The sequence below is a fragment of the Triturus cristatus genome, chromosome 7, assembly GCF_964204655.1.
Source record: "Triturus cristatus chromosome 7, aTriCri1.1, whole genome shotgun sequence".
Taxonomy (NCBI): Eukaryota; Metazoa; Chordata; class Amphibia; order Caudata; family Salamandridae; genus Triturus; species Triturus cristatus.
In genome coordinates, this window is record NC_140590.1 from 330421362 (window position 1) to 330445236 (window position 23875).

The 23875-nt window shown below is 43.6% G+C and overlaps 1 protein-coding gene across 2 annotated transcripts in view; it reads left to right on the top strand.

Moving 5' to 3' along the window:
- Nucleotides 1–1425: 1425 nt before the first annotated feature.
- The window catches only part of LOC146809601 (uncharacterized), a 177867-nt gene continuing 155417 nt past the window's right edge, over nt 1426–23875 (top strand). Inside the window, exon 1 of one of the 2 annotated variants that reach the window (XM_085616440.1) lies at nt 1426–1743. In XM_085616440.1, coding sequence (XP_085472566.1) covers nt 1707–1743 — 37 coding nt within the window. In that variant the 5' untranslated portion in view covers nt 1426–1706. The remainder of the gene's footprint in view (nt 1744–23875) is intronic. The other variant, XM_085616441.1, reaches the window with a different exon arrangement.

Consider the following 23875-nt stretch of genomic DNA (forward strand, 5'->3'; position numbering starts at 1 on the left):
CCCCTTTTTTTTTTTTTTTTTTTCGAATGAAGTCACCGCCGAGGTGGGCTCCCGGCGAGTAGGCAGGCGGCAGGCTCTAGCCCTCAGTACATGCCACATGCACACGCGGTGCGAGCTCCGGGCAGTTTGGCACACTCCCGGATGGCTGGGGTGGGCTCCCAGCACGCGAGGACGCTCGCGCCGTTGCTCACTTGCCACGCGGTTTCCGGCCCCACGCAGCTAGGTCCTTCCCTTTCCCAGGGGCCACACCGAGTTAGCCTTCCCTCGTGTGTTGGGTCCGCCACCTTCGTCGCCAGATGTAGTGTCCTGCGTGGACAAAAGGAACACGGACACTCTTGGTTCTTGTGGAGGTTCTTTATTTGCGACCTCGCTATATCTCGGGTATCGGCTAACTGCCGTTCCTGGCCCCCGGCTCCTCCCTTTCCGCCCGCCCGCGTCCTCCCTCGGGCAGGTCCTAGTGCCCCTCATGTGGGGTGCATTATTACAGGCCCTACACGACTCAAATTAGAGCTAAAACCTGCCTCCTACCCGACAGTCTTGTCCAACACAAGTCTGAGTGCAACTCTAGCTCTCAAGTTGAGATAAGGCGCTGCTCTGCCAGAGACTCGCGCGCTAGGACAAACACAACTGCCGCCCGCCTAATGAATGGCCGCCTAGGAGGCCAATCCCCCTGCAAGCCGTGATCACAGGGGGGGGGGGGGCAACCTTGATAGAAAACAATGACAATGACCTGCAAAAGACATCTCCGACGTGGTATTGATTTGCCTGGCTGCGCAGCTCATAGCTGCCAAAGTTAGATTGCGATGTATGACATTTTCATAATGTCAGTGTAATTAGGAGTGACATTTCCAAGACTACGAGTGACCGTTTCTTACGAGCAAAAATTAAGCAATTAAACATATAGGAATACACAAATATCAGAAATGATCCCCATTTGAGCACCCAGAAACGCTAACAAGTCATTGAACTAAAGTGCGCTAACAGGACGTGCGAACAGCGCCAGCGAGCTACTCTGCTAATCAGTTCGGCCCATGCTGGGTGCTGGCCTGAGTAAAAGCAACCATAAAAACTAAAGTGATCGCGATCAAACATCAAAGCGGCCGTGCGGCCGCGAAAGTGATCGCGATCAAGCACGGCGCCCGCGCACATGCACTATAGCTCTAGGCTGGCCTGGTAGCACTTTTTTGAGCCCTCACAAAAAGTCTCGCCAGACCAGCGCATGCGCTGGGTCAGGCGAGACCTAAAAACGTTAAGATAATCAGTGTCAGCCGTTTAGTCCTTGTTAATATTTCACATCTGACTTAATCTTGCTCCAAAATATCGATCGGGTGGCACACTGTAGGGATCCCAAAAAGTTAGTTTATGCGTTTTAGCCACGCCCGTTACACATTCCACTCCCCTTTAGACACTCTCACTGAAAGCCTAGCCTCAATGAGAACACTGCCGAGTCCCGACTCAAAACGGCTTGGCTGCTGCCTCCTCCGTTGCTGATCACTCAGGCCGGACTCGGAAAGAGCCGGTCTGCAACGACAAGGCGTTGTCAAAACCAAAGCCTGTGGAGCGCGAGAAGTCCCGAAGATAGCCGAAGGGCAGGGGACAGACAGGCGAACTGGAAGGGGATTTCTCATATTACTAAACCCTGAAAAACTTTCCTTGCTCGTGCGCAGCACTTTACAGGAGCTTTTAAAAGACGCTTAAGAGCTACTATGCTACTGCTGTTATCGATTCCTATGTTTTTGTCAGGTGAGCCACATGTACATTTCATTCTTATTGAGGTTTATTTTGGCGGCCCGGAAACACTTTGTAGCAAAAAATGATTGTTTTCTGTGGGTGGGGGCTAAGCCCTGGGCAGCCGCGCGACATCAAGGAGGAAAAAAACATTCTTAACATTTATTTTTTGCAATTTTACATAGCGCGGACTCCACCCGAAGGTATTTGAGCGCTTTACAAGACCACTAGTTATATTAAGTCATTTGCCAAATATCACAGGATGTTGAGCCGACGCCCAGCCTCGAACCTGGTCCATTTAACCTGGCAGCTTCATTACGACAGATAAGGCACTTTTGAGGGTCCAACGCCAGGGTCGGGTTGGGAAGGCGGGCATTGGGCGATGGGCCAGTGCTTTAGAGTGACCTGTGTTTTTTAGGGCCTCTGTTAACCGGACCAGTCATGCCAGGGCATGGCCTTTCCTTCATTCTTCTGTCATGTCATCGCACTTAGGGCTCTGATGGGCGGGGGAGGGCATGAGTCTGAGATGCAACCTCGCTGGGGGGCAGGTGGTGCTCTGGCCCTTAGGGGTGGGAGGGAGGGGGTTGCTGGTCCGTTTCTGCCAGGGCGTGGCGGGCGAGGAAGATGTGAGTATGTACGGGGTGGGGGTCGTTGGAGCAGGTGATTTTGGGTCCTTTGGGTCGTCTTCACTTCCGCCCAGGGCTTTAAGTGGGATGGATAAACTGGGGGGAGGGAGGAGCTCTCTAAGGGTCGTGGCCGTTGTAATTGAGGGCATGGCTTAAAAACACATAAGCTAAACATCTCTGTTTAGCATAGTGTTCCGCCTGACTGCTATTTGTATGCTTCTGTCATTGCATCCAGATATATAATGCAACATATAACATCATACCTACAACGAAGCTGTAGTTGTTGCTTATAACATGGAAAATGCTTCAGTTCTGAAATGATGAGACTGCAAGAACCATAACGAATCTCTTTTAAGTTATATCAAAGGCAGTGAAGGGCGGCCCTGCTGCAGAGTTAAGATTTTTTTTCACCCAGAGGGTGAGGGCAAAAACGGAGAGCCCGATAGGGACCCGCCTCCGCACCTGCTTTCTAGAAGCACTGGTAGGACCCGGTCCACTTAAAGCCCTCTCTCGGGCCCCCACCTCCCCCAGTATTGCAGCTGTGTGCTTCTCTTGACCCCTTCCCAGTCATCCTCCCTAGGCTATGGTGGGCTGGGGAGGGGGTGAGTATAAGCAGTGAGGCATCAGCCTCGTTGGCAGCCAGGTGATTTTGTGGCCCTGCCCCCCCCTTTCTGTTGCTGGAGCAGTAGAGGCTGTGTACTTTCCCTGATCCCCTCCCCTGTCACCTCGACCCCAGTGTCTTTCAAGCCTTGGTGGATGGGGAGCTATGTTTGCATAGGCCTACTGTGACATCATCTTTCCCAAAGGCAAACGAAACAAGCATTAGCAAAGCCAATAGGTCTCGGCTTGTTTCAACATCCTGTGATTCTAAGTAAATCAGTTCGAGACTAAAATAAAAATTCATTTGATCCTGTGTAATGTAACTAGTCAGTCGCTTCGGTGCCTTTGGGCTGCATTCACACTATATAAAACTACACAAAAAAATAAACTACTATTTGATCATGTTTTACGGTTCTGCAAATGCCAGAGTATGGTAATTAAGAACCTCTCTTTGCATAAAAAGTCTGCATTTTTTTAAACATGGTTTTTATGCCTTTGTTTAGTTTAACTATCCGTCATGAGTCTGCGCTAGAACACATTTCTAAGAGCTTATGCTTTATGTCTGCTGTTCGAAGAACACAGTGATCAGAGGAATGAAAGGCCGGCTTCAGGCGAATTTCTTTTTTTTCGTACCAGCCAGGACATTAAAATACCGGTCATGTTGCCAGTTGGCAACTCTAGTCTCCTCAGGTGTTGTGGCTCTTCGGCTGTTTTTTCACCTTGTCCACCCAGCCAAAGTGCTGTGCTTCTAGTTTCTGCCAATGTTACTGGCTATATAATCTTTAAAATGCGTAATTTACCAAACATTTATCTAAAAATGATTCCATAGAGACTAACCAAATGGTGTTTCATGAAAGGTCGCGATCCGAGAATGTGGACCACTTTTTTGGGGGGCTGCCTAATTGTGACCTTAACGAATGCGGCACTTTTATGCTGAAGAGGGGTGGAGGGGATGATTTTAGAAAACTGATGACGACGTTCATTGTGGAGGGGGAGAGAGCAGAGATACTTGGTGAGGGTGGAGACACAAACACATTTCAAAGTATAAAACATAGAAAACTGCACTATATGTAGAAACCATATCTCTAATTTCCTTATCACTGATCTTTTGTAATAATATGACTGTAGCTGTGCCCACTGCAAGGCCCAGAGACTACTGATTTAGGCCTGATCCTCACAATTGGAATCCTTCAATGTATTTATTTTAGCTCTCTTCCATTTACAATTCTCTCGATACTTCCATTTACAATTCTCACAATTTTTCCCTAAATCTTCTTATGTGCTCGAAATTGTTGACATGCATGTAGTACTGTAACTGTTGTTTACACAATTACCTGAAACCGAATAGCCTTAGCAGTTAAGGAGACATAACAGTATGTTTATTGATTGCATTGCTAAAGTTCATTGAGCGACTGCAGGAATCTATGCGCATGTAAACACACATTGAGGTTTTTTTTATATTTTCTTACATTCAGCTGCTTATATGTGTATGTTACAAAGTACATGTTGGTGCGTTTATTTTTACGATGTAGATTACTAATTTATTTTACACAACTGCAATGCAAGTATACAATACCTTTTGTATGAAGGAGTAGTGGCAAGAGACCCTGGGTGGATAGTGTGAGCTAAAGAAATGTAGTCCATCAAGAACCCAAAGATTTAAATTGGTTGGTGAAAGAGTGGTGGTGTGACCATGTATTCGAATTAATAAAATACTGTTGGCCTACGCAACGAGGATATTGCAAGTCACTGTGGAGGTCCGTAATCTTGTAAAGGAACAGAGCCTTTGGCCTCCTTCCTCTGGTCACAGAAGTCATCACTAAATTGTAATATCCTTCCACTAAATGGCAAAAAGTATTTCTTCTAGAAAATAAAGTATGGGGACAAAATGTTTATGAACCTGTCTGGCCGCCAATGGTGCACCAATAACCTTAATTGTTAAAATAACCAGGGATGGGTGGTTTTGGACAACATGTAAGCCCAAGTGGATGCTTTCCCGCAGCTTGCTGCTAATCCTATTTTGTTAGAAAACTGTTCCTGTTTGTCAGATTGACCTGGAATTTTCTGTTGGTTGCAAGAGGACGGCTCTGAAGAAAAATGTGCATCCCAGGTGCACTTATCGTCCGTCACGTTCTGTGGCAAAAACTCTTATGCATTCTTTATTGAGAAGTACTCCTGGGATGTGGTACTCCATGCCACCAGATTTAGGATCAATCCATCTTCTGCCTCTTTTAAGAATAGATCCGAGAGCCTGCACTTTAAGGGGCACTTCCAGCTGTGAAAGGCATGTATTTCTTTGCTGTAGCTTTCGAGCTGTCCGGCAGTATTGGATATTACTGTATACTTTTCACCTTGCATAATCTGTTTACTTTAGGCAACTGTTTAATAGTGTTAATATATTATTTTGTGTTATCGAAATACATATTATGTGTGCATATTTTATTAAATATTGTTTATTGTTCATACAAAACTGTTCAGTGGGTCTTCTGCACATTTATAAAACAGGTTAAAAATAAATGTTAAGGCAGTATGGCGTAGTGTTTAAACTGTTTCTCACCGACACAGAAGCCCTGGGCTCTGATTCTAGTTTAATAATTTGACTGTATTGTGTGATCCTGGTAAACAGTTTGGGGCTATTCATAAGTAGGGGTGGGCGTAATTTGCGAAATTCACTTTCGCAAATTATCGCGAAAAAGTAAAAAATCTCCGCAAACACGCAGAAATATCGCGAAGATGCAGAAGTTTTTTTCCCGCCCGTTCGCGGTATTTTCTGCGTGGTCGCGGCTCGCCAACTTACCCATGCGGTTGCTCGCGGGCGCGGCCATCTTATTTTCACTTGTCTCGCGGTGCATGATCGCGAGAAGAAAGACGTGATCGCGCGACACATGACGTTACTGCGGGCGCGAACTGTCGCGAGACAGCGCAAATGGCTACCAACAATCCAACATCTCGTGGAGAACGCGACCGGATCGGGAAAACTTGTCGGCGAACGCGGGGATTCAGGTAAGGCGATCGCGCTCACGCGAGAATGTATTATTTTACAGCGCGAGCAAGAAATAAATTATCGCTAAGCTGCGGAATGCGGAAATTTTGACATTTTCGCGCTTTCCGCGGAACGCGAAAATGCCAAATTATTGCAATTTCCGCGAACGGAACGGAATTTTGGCCCAGGCCTATTCATAAGAACAAATGCTTATACAGGCAGATGATAACATACCTATATTATGTTTGTAGTTTATGGCTGTGAGCTGTTGGAAACCACTTCTCACTAACGTGTGAGTAACTCTGGTATTCTTTATTTATGTCTGAGCGGTCCTGTCACTTGAGCATTCTGTAAATCAAACCTCTCCATAGGTAAGAAAGGGTTGTCATGCTTTGTCCTTCGTTTCCTGGAGAACATTAATCCTGTGGAATAAAAGACACTTGGAAAAATATGTAGTGTCAAATGCAGTTTGGCATGCCCAGACTAGGTGCACCTTTAATGACATTTTAAAGGTAAACTTTTCGTTCAAAACAGTGCATTCACTTGTAGAAAATATTGCTGCTACAAGAGAGTTGTCACTTGTTATAAAAGTTCAATTGCATAAATTGTAGACTGAAAAAGAAGATGGATGTGTTGGAAACAGACATGTTAAACTTGTAAAATATGCTAAAAACTGTGATATCTGAAAGACTGTGTGCAGCATTTGACAAAGAAGCGTTCTCAAATTAACATGCTATTAAATAGTCACACTAGTAACGAAGCAGGAAACCCAATTATTTATTATAAAATTATCGGACTAAGTAACAGACAATTTATCACACAATAATCATTCCCTATCAACAATCTGAGCATTGTATTCATCTCCACTCCGTACTACAGAAGCATGCTTTTCCTGTCTTTAACAATACTGTTCAGAAATTGATCGGTATCCAGTGCATTTAAATTAGGAAATGTTTGATTCCATACTAGTCGCTGGCGAATAAGAATTTGGGCCTCTGGAAATGTAAAACCCAAAACAACATTTATCAGGAAATAAGCAACCCATGATGCCCCCCTGCATTCTGGTGAATATGGGAATTAAGTCAGAACAGAATTCCTTTTAGTTTGTTAGACAATTTTCTGTGTTGACCCTAAGGTTTCAGAAAGCATTTTAATTAAAACATCCTTTTATATTGTAATGGGTACTGAGTTTTATTTGACTGATTGTGTGTTGTACTCTGTACCAAATTTACACAGCACTTGCCTTTTTTGGAGTTTTGCTTTATTTTAGGTTGAAGTTAACCCTGGTCTAATTTTCTTATGCACTCAGAAGGAAATCAATATTTTATATCGATTTTATCAATTTGCATCCTCCGCCCTGCATTATGGGCCAGGCCTCTTAACCTGAATCAGAGTATTGCTGAAGCATTTAGAAGGAAGAATATCAGGGCATCCAAGCAGTGAGTTCCAATGTGGACCGACATGCACTTTCCTGGGTTGGTGAACCGAACGATGGAATCTCGTCCCAAAACTCACTTTGACTTCTGACCCAGTCAGGTACATGTAACAACACCATGCCACCAATTGTTGCTATGTAGATGTAAACCCAGAAACTACTGCGAGATATTAGTCTATAAGCACCTTCTTAGGAAGGTGACCAGCTTCACATAAATCATATTAACGCAAAAATTAAAGTTTTAAAGGGCCATCTTGAAACTTTGCAGAGAAGCTTGGTTGAATACAGGAAACTAGGAAATATTTACAATACCATAGAGATTCAATATTTGGGAAGCAGATTTTTTTGTGTACAGAACTTCACATGCCTATACCTTTCCTGTGATCCTGACTGAAATCACCTGCCAGTCACTGCGATTGGTGGGTATTGCATTCTGAGAATTGTTACAAAAAGTTTTTTTGCAGTCCTGTGCTACCTGCAAGTAAACCTTGAAACTTGTTTGCATATGATTTTAACCTTTGATAGTTTCATATTCTTTACTACAGTTTAGTCAACTATTTTACTAATTCCAGCCAGTTGTGTTTGTAAATGGAGTCAGTGGTATAGGCTGTTGACTCGTTTTTTGGTAGCTATTGATAGGACAAAAATGGAAACCCAATCCTACATTCTTTTGCTTGGGTGGTAGAGGGGTGGTAGGGGTTGGTAAACTCCCAAAATATTCACTTGACCAATTACAAGAAATTGAGTTACAATTAGGAGCTTCAGGAGATGAGTTGGGTGACTATAAGAAAGCGGTTTAAAGGTTATTAGAACATTGGAATGTTGGGAGCTCCATTGTTGACAATGGAGTTCTCCCTGCTTCTACGGGCCGGTAAAGTCCAGCAGAGAAACATTCCAATGTTTTACAAAAGCCTCTCGAACCTCGAGGGGATTTAAATCCCTTCGAGCTTCGAGAGGCCTTTGTTTAATTTGTTAGAACATTCTGCCCTCTAGTGGCAGAATGTTCTAATAGCCTTATAGCCCTTCGTAGCAGGGCTATACCGCTATTAAAGTCCCGCTGCCTTGTTAAAGTCCCTCGCCTTCGGCTCGGGCCTTTAGCGCTGCAGCGGGCCTTTAATAGCCGGTATAGCCCGCTACGACGGGCTATAAGGCTATAGAAGCACATTTTTAGGAGGAACTTATGGCCATAGTTATAACATTTGTGGTGCAGCGTTACCGTGCTGCTCTGCCTTGCATCACAGGGAAAGGGCAGCAATGAGCTGTATTTATCCAAATAAGTCATATTCCTGTCCTTTCTCCCTGAGCTGGCTCTGTTTTTACACCCTAGCGCCAACGCATGCACCCTTGCGCGATGGTGCAAGGTGCTTGTGTTGTAGGCAGGGTTATTTTTGTGCAGGAAGGGGCCTTCCTGCACAACAAAACCTGAGAGGTATTTTCCTCTTTCTGTGTGCTGCAGGATGCAACTCACATAGAAAGAAGAAAATACAAGAAGAATTAAAGATGTTTCTCCTGGTGACGCCTCTCCTGGGGAGGCGTTTCTTTTTGGTGCATTCCCATTTGACAGTTCCTCTTAAATCTGGGAATGGGTCAAAAACATGGGAGTTGCGTTGGAACACCCACTGCAACTCCCATGGAATGCCTCGCTTGTGCAGAGTAAGGCAACTCGGCGTTTTGTGGTGCGTTGCCTACTCCATATCTTTTAATATATTCAAAGCCACGCAACGTGGCTTTGTGTCGCTTCATAAATCTGACTTAGAGGTTTGCGTCACACATGTATCGCAGTGCGTGGTGCAAGCATGACGCGAAGCACTCATAAATATGCCAAAAGTGTTGTTTTGAAATGCCATGGGTTCTTTTCTACACACCATCAGTTTCAATGTGTGCCCTTGCTATGAATAGACAATAAAATACATATATAAATGGTTATTTTTTTAGGTCTCGCCTGCGACAGCACATGCACTGGATGTGCTTTTGCTTTCAAGAGATCTTGTATCCCACAAGGGGCTAACAGTCATCTGTTGCTTAACATTATTTGGCTTCACTGTCGCTCTTAATTGCTGCATACTAATTAGCCAGGCTTCACTTTCTCTTCTCTCGGGTGAAGCACGGACCTAGTACTGATTGGTTCAGCTTGATTGCTGATCTCGTCGTGATTGAGGTACTACTTTTATTTTCCTTCTTCACTGTTGTCCTTGTTGAACCTCTTGCCATTTGCAGTATGTTTTATTATGCCACACACACACTTAAGAGAAGCCCTTTTCTCCTTTGAAACGGATGTTTATTGTAACAACAGATGTTTTCTGCTTTTATAGTGACAACAGATGGTATCTGCTTTCAAATGTATTTTCACTAAGGCATGGAAGAAGTTTATTTCTTTATCTGTTCGGATTTTTTTGCCAAATGAATTGTTTTATTTTTCATGCATTGGCAGATTAAGTCAATAGAGCTCCCCTTTGAGACTATTGTCTCTGCCATTGCTTTTTAGGTCTCGCGCCTACCGTTGCAGTGCGTAGCACTGCTCGCGCAGCGCGAGACATTTAGTAGGTAAAAATGGGGTTCCAGATGCTGACCTAGGAATGGCACACACGAGCGTGTGCTTTTCCTTTAGGGGCACACTATTGGGCTTTGCATGCGTGTTTTTCTCTAAGACAGCACCAATAGGCCAAAGGCGGGCACATTGCTCCGCCCATGGCCTATTGGTGTCTATTACGCGCACCGGCCATCATGTGGTTTCAATTATCGTGCTCGGCAGTGAGGAGTCAAGACGAGGAGCTGTGCTCTGGTAGCGAGGGCGGGGGGAGCTGTGCTCGGTGGTTGGGGTCTGGACTAGGAGCTGTGCAGTGGGGAGGGCTGGACCAGGAGCGATGCTTGGCAGTGAGGGGTCTGGAGTATGATCTGTGAGATGGAAGGGGGAGGGAGGGTCTGGAACAGGACTGGAGCTGTCACAGGGGCTTGCCTAATAACACCTGTTCTCCTGTGCAGGTAATGCTACCCGACGGAGGTAGGACGCGTGACAGCGCGCGGATGCGTGGGTGAAGTTGCGCCTGACCAGACACCTATAGTATGGCCCTTTGCGGGAGGAGTTGGGGGGAGTCTAGGACACTGGAGCAGGGGTGCTGCGTATTGATTTGAGGAGAGCATCCTATGACATAGGGAGGCATATTTACATAGAGCTGGAGGTCCCCCGAGCCTTTGCAGGAAGTGGTGGGGTAAAGTGTTGTTGACACTGCCGGGCTGAAGCACTGCTGAGGTGGGGGAGCAGCCACGAAGGAGGAGGACCAAGCGGCCTGTCTAGAGCCCCAGGAGGAGACAGGCATGTCCTATGGCTTTTCCAGGCTCTGGACCGATGTGAGGGGATGCTGGTGAGTTTTTGTGTGCAGCCGGTGAGAGGGTCGGGGGAGGGGAGAGCGCTGGGGATCAAATTACCGAAGACCCAGCAGACCTTAATCATACCTGTTTGGACCCGAGAACTTTCATAGCATTCGTAATGCATTAGTGATCCCAAGATGTTCCCTTGCAGGCGTGAAGAGATCATCCAGTCATATTTGTGAAGGTGCATACTGGGTATTGTAGTCTTGCTTATACAGCGAAGAAAGTAAATCTATAAGTACCGGGAGGGGGCAAAAAGGACTGAGAGCCATCCCTACACACTCCTGACATGATGCAACATCGTACTGTTCTTTATTGCTTTGTTGACTTTTACTAATGTAGCGCTTCATACCTTGTCGTAGGTGTCTGTGTGATTTACAGTGGCACAGTAGTTGCCACCCACAAAAAAATGTTTAGGCTGCTAATTGATCAGGCTGCTCTCATGCTCAGTTCAAACAGCTGAGCCGATTTTGTTTTGTTTGTATTTACTTCGCCACATCGAGCATTTTACACAGTGATGTGTATATACGTCACAGAAGTTCGTTCCGAGAACATCCTGATCAGTGATTGCGGAGTAGCAAGCGTGACAGGGAGCTCAAAACATACCTTCACTTACCAAAACAAAGGCGTTCCACACCAAAAGGCATGCATTCACTGGACATGACAAAATGCCATGAACTGTGTTTTCAAATCAATGTCGTCCTATGAAATGTGACGGAAACATTCAGTGAGGCACTTGGAAGGCAGCGATTCGTCATTGTTTTAATTTTAACATGTTTTTGTTCTTTTGTTTGGTTCCTCGAAATGTGTTTCGCGGGTTTGGTTTGTTTTGGACTGATCTTAGTTTTCATGCATGACTTTGTTGGCCGAGTTCGGGTTCCCCGCAGAGCGAGGGAGAAAGTGTATGACCCAGAAATACTTTCCCTGCCAGACTTTTCTTAAGTGCTGCTAGTGCGTGCGCCCCGCCTGTGCACCCAGGTGTCGTGCAAACCCTTGCTGATTACGCTATCCCTGTAGCCTGAAGGCATTCGGGAGATTACATACATACATAGAATTCCGCTTTGTAGAGCGAAAATCAGATTCTTGTAAGGTGTCAAATACAGACTTCATTGTATCCATACAGAGCCTTGAGGTTTTCCATTTGTTTGCATAAACAGCTGATGCAGTCATGTTTTTCCTATTCTGGCACTTGCAGCCCTGAGCTAAACACGGGGCCAACAGGACTGCAAATCCCAGAATGCAAAGCAAAAACCTTTACTGGATTAGTTTGTCACTCATCGACTTTGGAAGTTTGAGAACTGAAGGTTCTCCTCCCACTGGTGTCTTCTTTGGTGAAATATGTTACCTTGGCACACTGAGAGCACCTATATGTATTATGGGGCAGATTTACAATAACTGGCGCATCCCTGCATATCAGCAGAGATGCTCCAGTTATTGTGCGTCACGGCTCCGCCACCATGGATGCGCCGCATTTACAATGCGGCGCACCATGGGGCAAAAACGGACAGATGCGTGACGCATCTGTGCCGTAAAGGTGGCGCATTGCTGGAGTTGCGTCGCAAGCGTGACGCAGCTCCAGCAAGGCTCCGGGGTGCCCTATCTTTACAATGCTGCATCAATCCTTACGCCTGCTTCAAGCAGGCGCAGGGTTTTGACGCAGCATTGGTTTAAAAGTGACTGAGTGAAATCTTGTAGATTTCACTCAGCCACTTTTAGGAGGCGTTCCTGCGCCGGAACGCCCCTGCCTGCACAGGAACGCCTACTTCTGGCGCAGGGCTTCACAACGTGACGCATCTCCCAGATGCGTCACGTTGTAAATACCCCGCAGCATGGCGCTGGTTTTGCGCCGCCGCTGCGTCACAATAGTGACGCAACGGCGGCGTAAAAGAGGCGCAAGGGGCTTGTAAATCTGCACCATAGTCTTTAAAATATTATTTGGGGAAATTGTTCCTGCGCCAAGTGTGCTTTTCAGCTCCACGGTACATTTCCGAGACCTGGCTGCTGAAACGTGTCCATGGAACGTGTTTAGAAGCAGGGTTCAAGTTTCCACGTGTTGTGCAACATAAGGAGCACTCGAACCACATTTGGAATTCACAGTTTAGCTTCGCCTGGCACGCATTGTAAAACTGACAGGACACCTGCTCACCCCTGAAAGTTTTGTGGACAGTTTTAGGGAGCACGTGGTGTTCATTGATTTCAACAGCTTACGCAGTGATTTTCACAGGGGTGTATTACTACCATATTGGTAGCAGGTGCAGTGGCACCGGGGCCCACTGAACCCTCATTATTGCTGAATTTTAGAATGTAAACAGAGGCCAAAGGGCCCATTTGCTTCCTTGCACTCGGGGCCCATGATACCTTGGCTACGTCACTGGTGACACAATTGAATTAGGACTCCTATTTCATGGTCGTACCACAGAATACTAGGCTTCAGACCACGCCATTGACCTCTCTGTCAGTCATAAGTGTTACTTGTGTGGTAACTTTTCCTGTATTTGCAAAGGGGAAGGTGTTCCCTGGGCACCCCTTCCCTTTTGCAAGTGCATTACCACCCTCTTGAAGAGGGTGGTAATTTGCGAGTGTTTTGTGCCAGCAATTGCGGACGCAAAACATTCATACACAGGCTTGCGCTCGCGATTAGTAAGGGAACGCCCCTTCCTATAATAGCTATTCGCAAAACCTATTTAGCGAGTCGCAAATAAATTGCAACTCTCTAAATAGGCTTTGTACATGGCCCATGCTGTTTTTGCATGCACAAACTGGTTCGTAAACCCGTTTGTACATGCAAAAACAGTTGTGCATCTGGCCCTTAGACAGTTAAGCCTAACAAAGTGCCAGATAGAGTTAAAATAATGATCAGTACCTCATTTTTTACACAAATGTAAACGGTTATACAGAAAAGCCAAACATCTTCTTGCATGTTCAATAAATGGTGGTCCTGTTAATAATTTAAAATACATTTCATTAAGCAGCTTGTAACTTAATAAAATGGTCTGTGGTCAAAATTACGCCATGTAATATCAAAAATATTAATTGTAAAAATCTTCAACATATGACCTTGTTAAAGCTTGCTATTTCTGTCCGGGCGTCATAGATAAAAACCAGTACTTAAAGTAGAAATAGTATATTTCTGTGTAAGTGTTGTCTTTAGAACTGCGGGAATTCGAGGTTCAACCTCTTCTTTTTGTAATTCTGGATTATTTCTTAGTTACTTGTTTAACCTTGGAAGGATGACAGGCCACAATTGACTTGCAGTTATTAAAAAACGTGATCTGCAGGTAATATTACACAGATGAAACACGTTCTGTAGCTGAGCTGTCATTCGGATCTTATAAGTTTGTATCACTAACATAAGAAAGGGACCCTTGACGTGCTGCGTGGAGCCCCAAGAAACAACCAGCCAACACAAGAACTGAACTGAGGTAGAATTATTTTGTTGGAAATAAACATCTCTCGCCTTGTTTTTAACAAGAACATATTTTGCAAAACAATAATGACTGACAAACAATTACTTCACCATTCAACAAGTTACAGTTCTTGGCAAATATTAATGCTCCCCATACAGATTACGCTAAAGTAGACATGTTCATTTTAACCAGCCCGATTCACAATTTTCGTGAGCCCACTATGTGACTCCTCTCCTGGTTCTTAACATCCCCAGAAACCAGATAAAAGATCCCACCCGTAATAAGAATGTTCCCCAAAATATTGCTTCCTCAGTCACTCAGATAATAATCTATAATAACCATGCCAGAAGTAAGTCATCCCTATAGGGCCCCCAGCTTGTGGAAATGAGGTGGGCTGGGCAACCAGACCACTAATTGATACCCCGGTTACAGATCACATCCCTCACAACCCCAAAGAGCTAAAACAATGGAGCCCCCAGCCAAATGCAGGCCAGAAACTGCAGTGGCGGCGTCCACCATCAACCCAAATATTTGTAAGGCTCCCAAATGCGCATATTTTTAAAAACTATTTGCATAACTTTTACAGTATTAAAATTAACAACTAACTACTTTTTATTGCATATATTTCATATCATCTGCATAACCTGCTCTATCTTTTGGCATTTCTATCAATTATTAATAGGTTACTTTGCTTATAAGGAGTCTATTTATTATTGCAAATACAAATGAAAAATTAAAGAACATAGTCATTTTCAATGCCAACAGCTCCAACTTTAACAAATGCGAGACCTATTGCATTGCGAATGCCTGTTTAGCCTGTTACAAGACTCAAAAAGTCGCAAAAAGACTATTAGATTTTCATAAAGTGGCAGTTTTTTCAGTGTAAATACACAAAGGTCTCTACACCTCTAGAGTGGGTAAACTTTGCTCAATCTCAGATGACAGTTTTGGGGCTTATTAGGACACGGCCACTGTTGCGATGCGGGCACCGCCGCAACAGTGGTCCAACCGCCCCATTATAACTTGGGCGGTCGGACCACATTGGTACTGTCGCAACTGCCAGAGATCAGAGAACCCTGGCGATGTTTCAGTGGTCTTGAGGCTGCAATATGCTTGGGCGGGGCCGCAGCAGCCCCGTCAAGCATATTATGAGTTTCCTCACTGCTACACTTTTTATGGCGGTGCGACCGCTATGAAAAGTGTGGCGGTAAGGAAACAAAGGGGGGCCGACAGGGCCCACTTGTGCCTCTGCCATAGGGTGCATGCAGGGAGGCACAACTGTCTGCATGTACCCCCAGTTCCTGCAGGGCATGGCCTTGACAGGCCATGTCCTGCAGGAACTGCCTTTGATGCTCCCCTTGCAGTGACTTTTTCGAATGCACCACCACAGGATCACCCAAAAACTGTCAGCCAGAGACTTTAAAAGTCGTACTCTGGCAGGTGTTTTTATGGCTTTGGTGGTCTAGGAGCAGGGCGGCGGCATAGCCGTCCTACTCCAAGAACACCAAAGTCATAATAAACCCGCAGGGCCTTATTATGACTAGGGTGGTCCATTGGACCACCATAGCCATGGTGCCGGTATGGGCACCGCTGCACTGGTGGTCGGTCAGCCCCATTACGATTTGGGTGGTTGAACCACATTGGCACCACCGTAACCGCCAAGGATCAGAGATCCTTGGTGGTGTTGTGATGGTCTTGTGGCCACCTAATGGATGGCCGGACCGCTGTTGCCTGCCAAGCATATTACAAACTTCCTCTCTGCAATGCTTTTCATAGCAGTGGCAGAGAGAGGCACAGGTGGCAGAGAGGAAACAAAGGGAGTCCCCACAGGGCCCTCTGTTGCCTCTGAGCCAGGGGATGCATGCAGGGGGGCTTAGGGTGTGCTCTCCCCTGTCTGCACGCACCCCCAGTTCCTGCAGGGCATGGACTTGACAGTCCATGCCCTGCATAAACCTGCAATGGCATTTCCATTGTGGTGCCTGTTACGGCCCTCATATGAGCCTTTAAACAGTAACCGCTGTGGGCAAGCTGCCGCAGGACTCCTGACCTGGATTTCAGTAGGTGGTGTGGGAGGGAGGCCCTGGTATGGCTAGCCTTCTGCCAAGGTCATTATAAGGCCCTACGAATGAAAGGAGGGAAAAAGTCCTGTGAACAATTGAACACCGACCTGGGAAGAAAAAGTTGAGGATAGATATAAAATCACTGTATCTGGAAAAACTGCAGATAGGGATCTTCCCACAATAAAGCTGGCAACTCCCCCACTCGAAGACCTCGACAGAGGAAAGTAATTTTATCTCTACCATAGGAAGAGGATAAAAAAATTGACTCTGTAAAGCCCGATGAACCAATGTCGGGTCACAGGAAGGAACTGGGGAATGAAACACTAGACATCCCAGAAAGACCCTCTTCAAGAGTCTGGAAGCTATCTCTTCAACTGCTAACACCTGTTCGCTTCTAAAGACCTAAACCTAGAAAGCAATCCATTCCTTAAAAAAAGAGTAGGACTGCGAGAGGACTCCTTCTGCCGTTTAATTTGACACATTTTCTTCCCAGGAGCTGAAATCACTGTATCTGAATCTTCAGCTGCTGCACTTGATGTATCATAGAAAATGGCAGCCAAGAAGCACACCTTTTGCTCTATCAAGGACGTGATGCTTGTGCCATCATTACCCTGTTGCAAGGGGTCCCCTAGGGCTTGGAAATATTTTGGAGGGAATTAGATGATGTAGATGAAATAGGTGTTGGTGCACACCACAAAGTTAGAGGGTGTTTTGGAAAATTTAGAGCTGTATCCGCCTTCTTTTAAACTGGATTTGAAGGCACAACTTCTTTAGAAATAATGGATCCTTGTGACGACAGACGTTGGTGCATAATATTAGTTTTGTGGCAAAAATATAATTGAGTCAAAAATATTGTGAGATCAAGAATATCATGGCACAGAATATTACAGGTTTAATTTTCTTATGTGTTATTTACAGTATATTGTTCTAATTATTGTGTTATGTTTTAAAACCTTTTTGTGTTAAAAGTTATTACTATATGGTTAGCTATGGACTTCACTATGAGTTTGGCGGTGCAAGAGTGGTACCGCCCCGCTCCTGCACCCCCAAACCCATGGAGTTTTCTCCTGTCTGGCGGAAGGTTCATTGCCATTTACAGAGTGGTGCCTATGAAATATGCACCGCAATGGGAACGTCAAAGGCAGTACCTGCATGGCATTGACTGCTACAGTCCATGCCATATAGGTACTGATGTGTATGCATACAGGGGGACACATGTTGTGTGCCCCAGTGTGCTGCATCAACATGGTGTGAGGCACAAGGGGGCACTGTCGGACCCCCTTTGTTTTCTCACCGCCCCATTATTCATGGCAGCCGCATGGTGAAAAGTGTGGCGGCTAGGAAACTCATAATATGCTGCGCCCGCAAAGCATATTGCGGCCTCAAGACCACCACCCCACCGCCAGGGATTTCTGATATCTGGTGGTTGTGGTGGTCCTAGGGCAGCCCAAATACCCTGGTCGTAATTTGATGGTCAAAAGACTGCCACCGCCGCGTTGTCACGAGTCTGGTGGCCCGTGGACTGCAGGACTCGTAAAAAAGCCCAATGTGCAATTATTTTTCAGTATTGTATATTTTCTTTTGCTTGAGTTACATATTTAAAGATTTGTTTTTTATTGTATTTGAGTTTATTTATTGATTGGTGAGTTGTTGGGTATGTAGGGGAGCAGGGTGGGTAGATTGTTTTAAAATATATTTGATATTTTTTCTAAATAATGTATTCAATAAATTATTTGATTTAATTATTGATTATGTCATTTATTTTATTTGTAAAATAAGTTGTTTTAAGCAAAAAGTAATTGTTTTAACTTATGTTCATTAAACGTGTTATGTTTTGATATTACTTTTATATTATTTTTTATTAATTACTGTGTACTATTAATATTTTTCTGGTATTATTTTTATTTCTTTTAGTAGGTGTTATGTTTTTTATATATATTGATGTGATCAAGGCGGATAGGCCGTCGAAACACATCAAGGTTTTCTCTGTAAATAAATTTGGATTTTCAAAACCCACAGTGTCAGTGCCTGTTTGCAGAAGGAACACAAGATTGGTGTGTATATATATATATATATATCACGACGTTTCCCAACAACATCCACTTGATACGGATAAATGGGTACGGACTCCAATATAAGTGCAAACAACTCTTCTTTATTTCACTCACTTCAACTCGCCATTACGGGTTTCATTCACTGCACATGGCCTTGATCACATCAATATATATATTGCATTCTTGCATTTATACATTCTTTTTAATTTTTTTTGATTTTATAAACTTAATTTTGTATTACATTGATTATATAATGTGAAAAACAGTATACAGTCTAAGTATATTTGTTGAAATGTTTTTTTATTTTTCAACTATATTTAGTTATTTTTCTTTTATTACGAATGGGAATAGTAAATCCAATCCTTGCAATGTCCTACATTTTCCCTACTGTTGTTGTGTTATGAGGTTGGAGTGGAAATGTGACCAACTCTTTCCTTACTGTTGTATACGTTGGGGTGGGAATAGTAAATCTGATCTCTCCAAAGTCCAACACATTCCCTACAGTTGCATAGCTTGGAGAAGGAATAGTAAATATGACCCCTCAAAAGTGCAACACTTTTCCTATTGTTGCATATATTGGTGTGGGAATAGTGAATCATATCAATTCAAAGTCTAACACTTTTCCTACTGTTGCTCAGCTTGGAGTCGGAATAGTAAATCTGACTCCTCTAAAGTCCAAAGCGTTACCTACAGTTGCTCAGATGGGAGTGGGAAAGTTAAATGTGAGCCTTCTAAAACTCAACTCTTTCCCCAATGTTGCTTAGTTTGGTGTAAGAACCGTGAATTTGAGCCCTCAAATTTAATTTTAATTTTCTAATTTTAATTTTAATTTTTATTTGATTATTTTTTTAACACATTTTTTGTAATTTAAATTGTTTTTTCAATTCTATATTTTTATTTAGAATATTTTTATTTAGAATATTTTTATTTAATTTTTTATATTATGTTTTATATTATTTTAAAAGTTACTTTAAATGCATTTGAACTTTTATTATATAGTTTTGAATTATTCTTAATCGTATTTTTATTTTTAATTAATAAAATGTATTGCAGTAAATTCATAAAATGTATTTACATGTTCTATATTTTATATATATATATATATATATATATATTACCTACTGGCGGTCGCCAGTAGGTAGTTATAGTTAGGACCACGTTTCCATAGGAAATCCGCAACATTCTATTTTGAATAACTTTGGCGCCGGTTGACGAATCCTCGCGAATTTTTCAAAATAGGTGGGGCGCTACGCTCCGCTCCTACCCTGAAAGTCTCGGGGGGATTCGTCAAGCGGGGGCTGAGATAAAAGGGGGGTCCCAAAACACGTTTTTCCCATGCATTTTTCCATAGGACCTTTAGACACAGCTACAGCCCGAACGGCTGAACAGAATTACTTGAAATTTGGCAGAGAGGTAGTCCTCAGGTCAAGGAAGTGCCTTTTGTAGGTTTGGTGTAAATATATTCAGTAGATCCTGAGAAAATAGCATTTAAAAGCATATATATATGTGGGCGGAGCCTAACCACACATCTCATCCTGAGATCTGATTGGCTGTCAGCACTTCATCCAAGAAGTGTTGGCAGCCATCTTGGGACCAATATACATGATAGCACCTCATTAAAAAGCATTGCAGTTAATAGAAGGTTTTAAGACTTTAGTTACATTATAAATCATTTGTTGATGGTACCATACTCATTTTAGGAATTGTGGTATGTTCTAAGGTGATTTCACCATGTGAAAAAGACTTCTGCTGGGATATCATGATTCAGAGAAAAATATTTTCTCATGCTTTTACCACAGAGGTTTGGAAGGTGATCTATAGGCTGAACTGAGAGCTTATTTTCTGTAAATTCACATTATCTTTCTCAGTCATGTGAGAATGAAGTCTGACATTTCAGTAAAACATGTACATCCAACAAGGGCAGAGACTGTCAGTTGATTCCTTTGTGTTCTACTGCAGCTTCCCAGAGTGTTCCAAAGAACTACTAGAGCGCTAACAGTCCTACTTATGATAAACGTATGGCACACCTGAAGCCATCTTGCTTGGATTAAAGTGGTAACTCTTAAAACATTTAATTTAAAAAGGAACAAAATGAGGGGGTTCATTTTTCAATAAAAAGTATGATTAGTGCTGCAGAAAGAAAAATTAGGGCACATTTTGAGTGACTTCTCAAATCCTCTTCTATTTCATTAAAAAATTCTGACATGCAGACTGAAACATGCACTTTCAATACCAGCAGCAGTTTTCCCTGGTGAGCAGTAGCTTTACTACAGTGATCTAATGAGCAAAAAGAGTGCTAACATTCTGAATTTATGGCAAATGTGTGACACATCTGAATGCCTTCTTGATGGAATCAAAGTAAAAAACTGAAAGTATTTCCTACTGAGGAGACTGCAGTAAATGAGGAAATTAGAAACTTCATAACAAATAAGTCTCCCAAGATGGCCACCAGAGACAAAAGAGCCCAAATGTAGCCCAAATATCACCCAGATGTAGCCCAAGTATAGCCCAATGACAGAATGTCCCAGATTGTTCTTAAAAACAACTAGAGCGCTTACTGTCTTCATTATGACAAAAGTATGGCACACCTGAAGCCATCTTGATTGGAATAAACTGGTAACACTTAAAACATTTAATTTAAAAAGGAACACAATGAGGAGGTTCATTTTGCCATAGAAATTATGATTAATGCTGAAGAAAGAAAATGAGGGCACATTTTGAGTGACTTCTCAAATCCTCTTCTATTTCATTAAAAAATTCTGACATGCAGACTGAAACATGCACTTTTAATACCAGGAGCAGACTTCCATGGTGCAGTAGTTTTACTACAGTGATCTAATGAGCAACTAGAGTGCTAACATTCAGAATTTATGGTAAATGTGTGACATATCTGAATACCTTCATGATGGAATCAAAGTAAAAAACTGAAAGCATTTCCTACTGAGGAGACTGCAGTACATGAGGAAATTAGGATACTTCATAACAAATAAATCTCCCAAGATGGCCACCGGAGATAAAAGAGCCCAAATGTAGCCCAAAATCACCCAGATGTAGCCCAAATATAGCCCAATGACAGAAGTGTGCAAAACACTTATTATTTTGTGTTTTTGCAGTGTTATATAGTGCAGACTTGTCAGGTATTGGAGTGCTTTACATGAGCATTGGTTACATCACACAAGAACACATTCATTTTGGTTGTAGACATGGGGAGACTAAGTGATTTGACCAGAATCACAGAATGTCGAGCTGAAGCAGAAACTTCAACCTGGTTCCCCAGTTGCAAAGTCTGCAGTTCTGGAAGTAACACCACATCATCTCCCCTAAGTGCAACATTTAATCAAGTGGTCAACTGGATAAAAAAACATAAAGATAACAATTAATTTAAAAGTGCTTTGTCGCTATTTGAAAACTCAGAAAATTTGTCCTTATTTTAGCCTTTTAGAGCACTAACCATAATTTTGATGCCAATAAGACCCTCTCATATATATAATTTCTAAAGGAAATGCTCTAGGTATTACAGTTTTGATTACATCAAGATGATGTCAGGCGTTCCACACTTTTGTAATAAATATAGAATGTTAGCAATCTAGTTGTTCATTAGGATACTGTTGAGAGGCAGAGGCCAGGGGCACGGACTCTGAAAATTGAAGGCAGGTAGGAGGGTGCAAAGGCAACAATTTAACCACACTGAGCAGGCAGGAAGGGCCGTGGAAGCACAACAGACTATGGAAGGCAGTGGAAAGGGGGGCAGGGGCAACAAACCAACAATACAGGACTTGCAAGAGAGGCTGTTGGAGGCAAGATCTAGTACGGGTCAAGGAAGCTAGGGGCGGTCCCCAGATCCCCGGGAGCCATCACAGAACTGAGCAGGAGAGTGAGTCAGGGACAAAAGGGGCACCTTAATTTGAGCCGGGGTGCCTAGGAACGCTTGCTCCAAAAATGAAGAAAACAGACATATGAGACATGGAATTGGAGGCAGAATACAATGGCAGTTTAATGAGAAGATGCAACTTCAAAGAAACCGCAGAATAGAGACATAAAGTACAAAATACAGAATCCAGATAATCATACAGCTGTCATGATATTCTCTGTATCTCAATTAAAGTACTGACAGAGAGAGAGAGAAAACACATCTATAAATGCATCATGAGAAACAAGTTACACCAAGGAAAATGTTACCTAGGAACACTCACGTTTACTCTTAGAGCAAGCATTCCTGCAATTACAATACAAAATCTTTTAAATGCAAAAGTAAAGAGAACAATGGTTAAACATAACATGACATCTCATATAGGTAAAATAGAATAAGATACTTCAAGCAAAGCAGAGCAAGACATTTTAAGCAAAGGAAGACAAGAGCTCCCAGCTCTTGGGGAAAACCTGCACTGCCTGTTAACCTACATACAGACGGCGAGGTATTCCGTCGATATCTGTGGGTGCTCCCTTTTTATATCATTTTGTGGGCTCCTTTGCACGCTACATCTACCTACGTATGCTACCCAAAAGCTTCGTCTGCAGATTTTACCAGACATTTCGCCATTTACCCACTTAATGCTGACAATGGACTGGGTGAAAAGGTCAGTCTCTCAGGCCAATTGCTTATCGTAAGTTCCATAGAGCAAGCAGAAAATAATGGGTATTGTACGGGAATTCAATATATTCATGTATAAAATCTCCTCAGTTCTCCTAACTTGACGCTCTGCGGTTGCTACTTCCTTAAAAGCGGGAAACCTGCCCAGGAAGCAAGTACCAGTCCAGGATGCAGCCTACTGTATGTCGACAGCTTCAGGGGGATGTTGAACTTTGATACCGAGCACGGAGCACTCGGGTAGGGTGGGGGCTACTGGTTTGGAGCAGAAGGCCTCGCAGACCTGCCTTCAGACTGCTATACACTAAAATTGCAGAGCTATGGTCAATTTAACAAAGAGGCCTACATATTGAACAGAAGGGCCTACACAGGGGTTTTATACTGGCTGAGTGGTAAGGATGTCTCAGGATAATTATATAGCAACACAGGACCCGCTGGTCAATTTAATACGGCCTACAAATGCAGCTGGCAGGGCAAGGACAAGGGTCTCATACTTCAGGTGTGGACAGAACGGGCCAGGGGCCCCCTGTGATACAAAATCTACCCTCCTTCAAGCCTGTGGCAATGTAATAGACCATTGTGGGCAGAAGGAAGAGGCAATGGTAGTACAACCATACATGCCAACAGACCCGATTCAGCCAGGAAACGTCCAATGTTTTTAAGCTCAAATGGGCTTTATTTGATCTGTCTCCTGTCTACAATATCCTCTTTTTCAATGTAACTCAAAGGGGAAAATCAATACCCCAGTTTTTTTTCAAAATCTCCCTCTTACCAAGTTCAAAATGTTCGCAAGTATGGTACATTGGATCATGGAAGGAAATGGGATAGGGACATGGACTTGGATAACAGAGGACAGGAGGGACATGGAGAGGTGCACCAAACTGACCCTGCAGGGCAGGCATCAGGGTTTGCAGCAGCACAATACACCACACAGGGCATGCAGGACGGGAGTGCAGCACAACAATCCATAGAAAGCAAGAGGGAGGGGACAGGACCATGCACATGGACAACAGAGAACAGAGGGG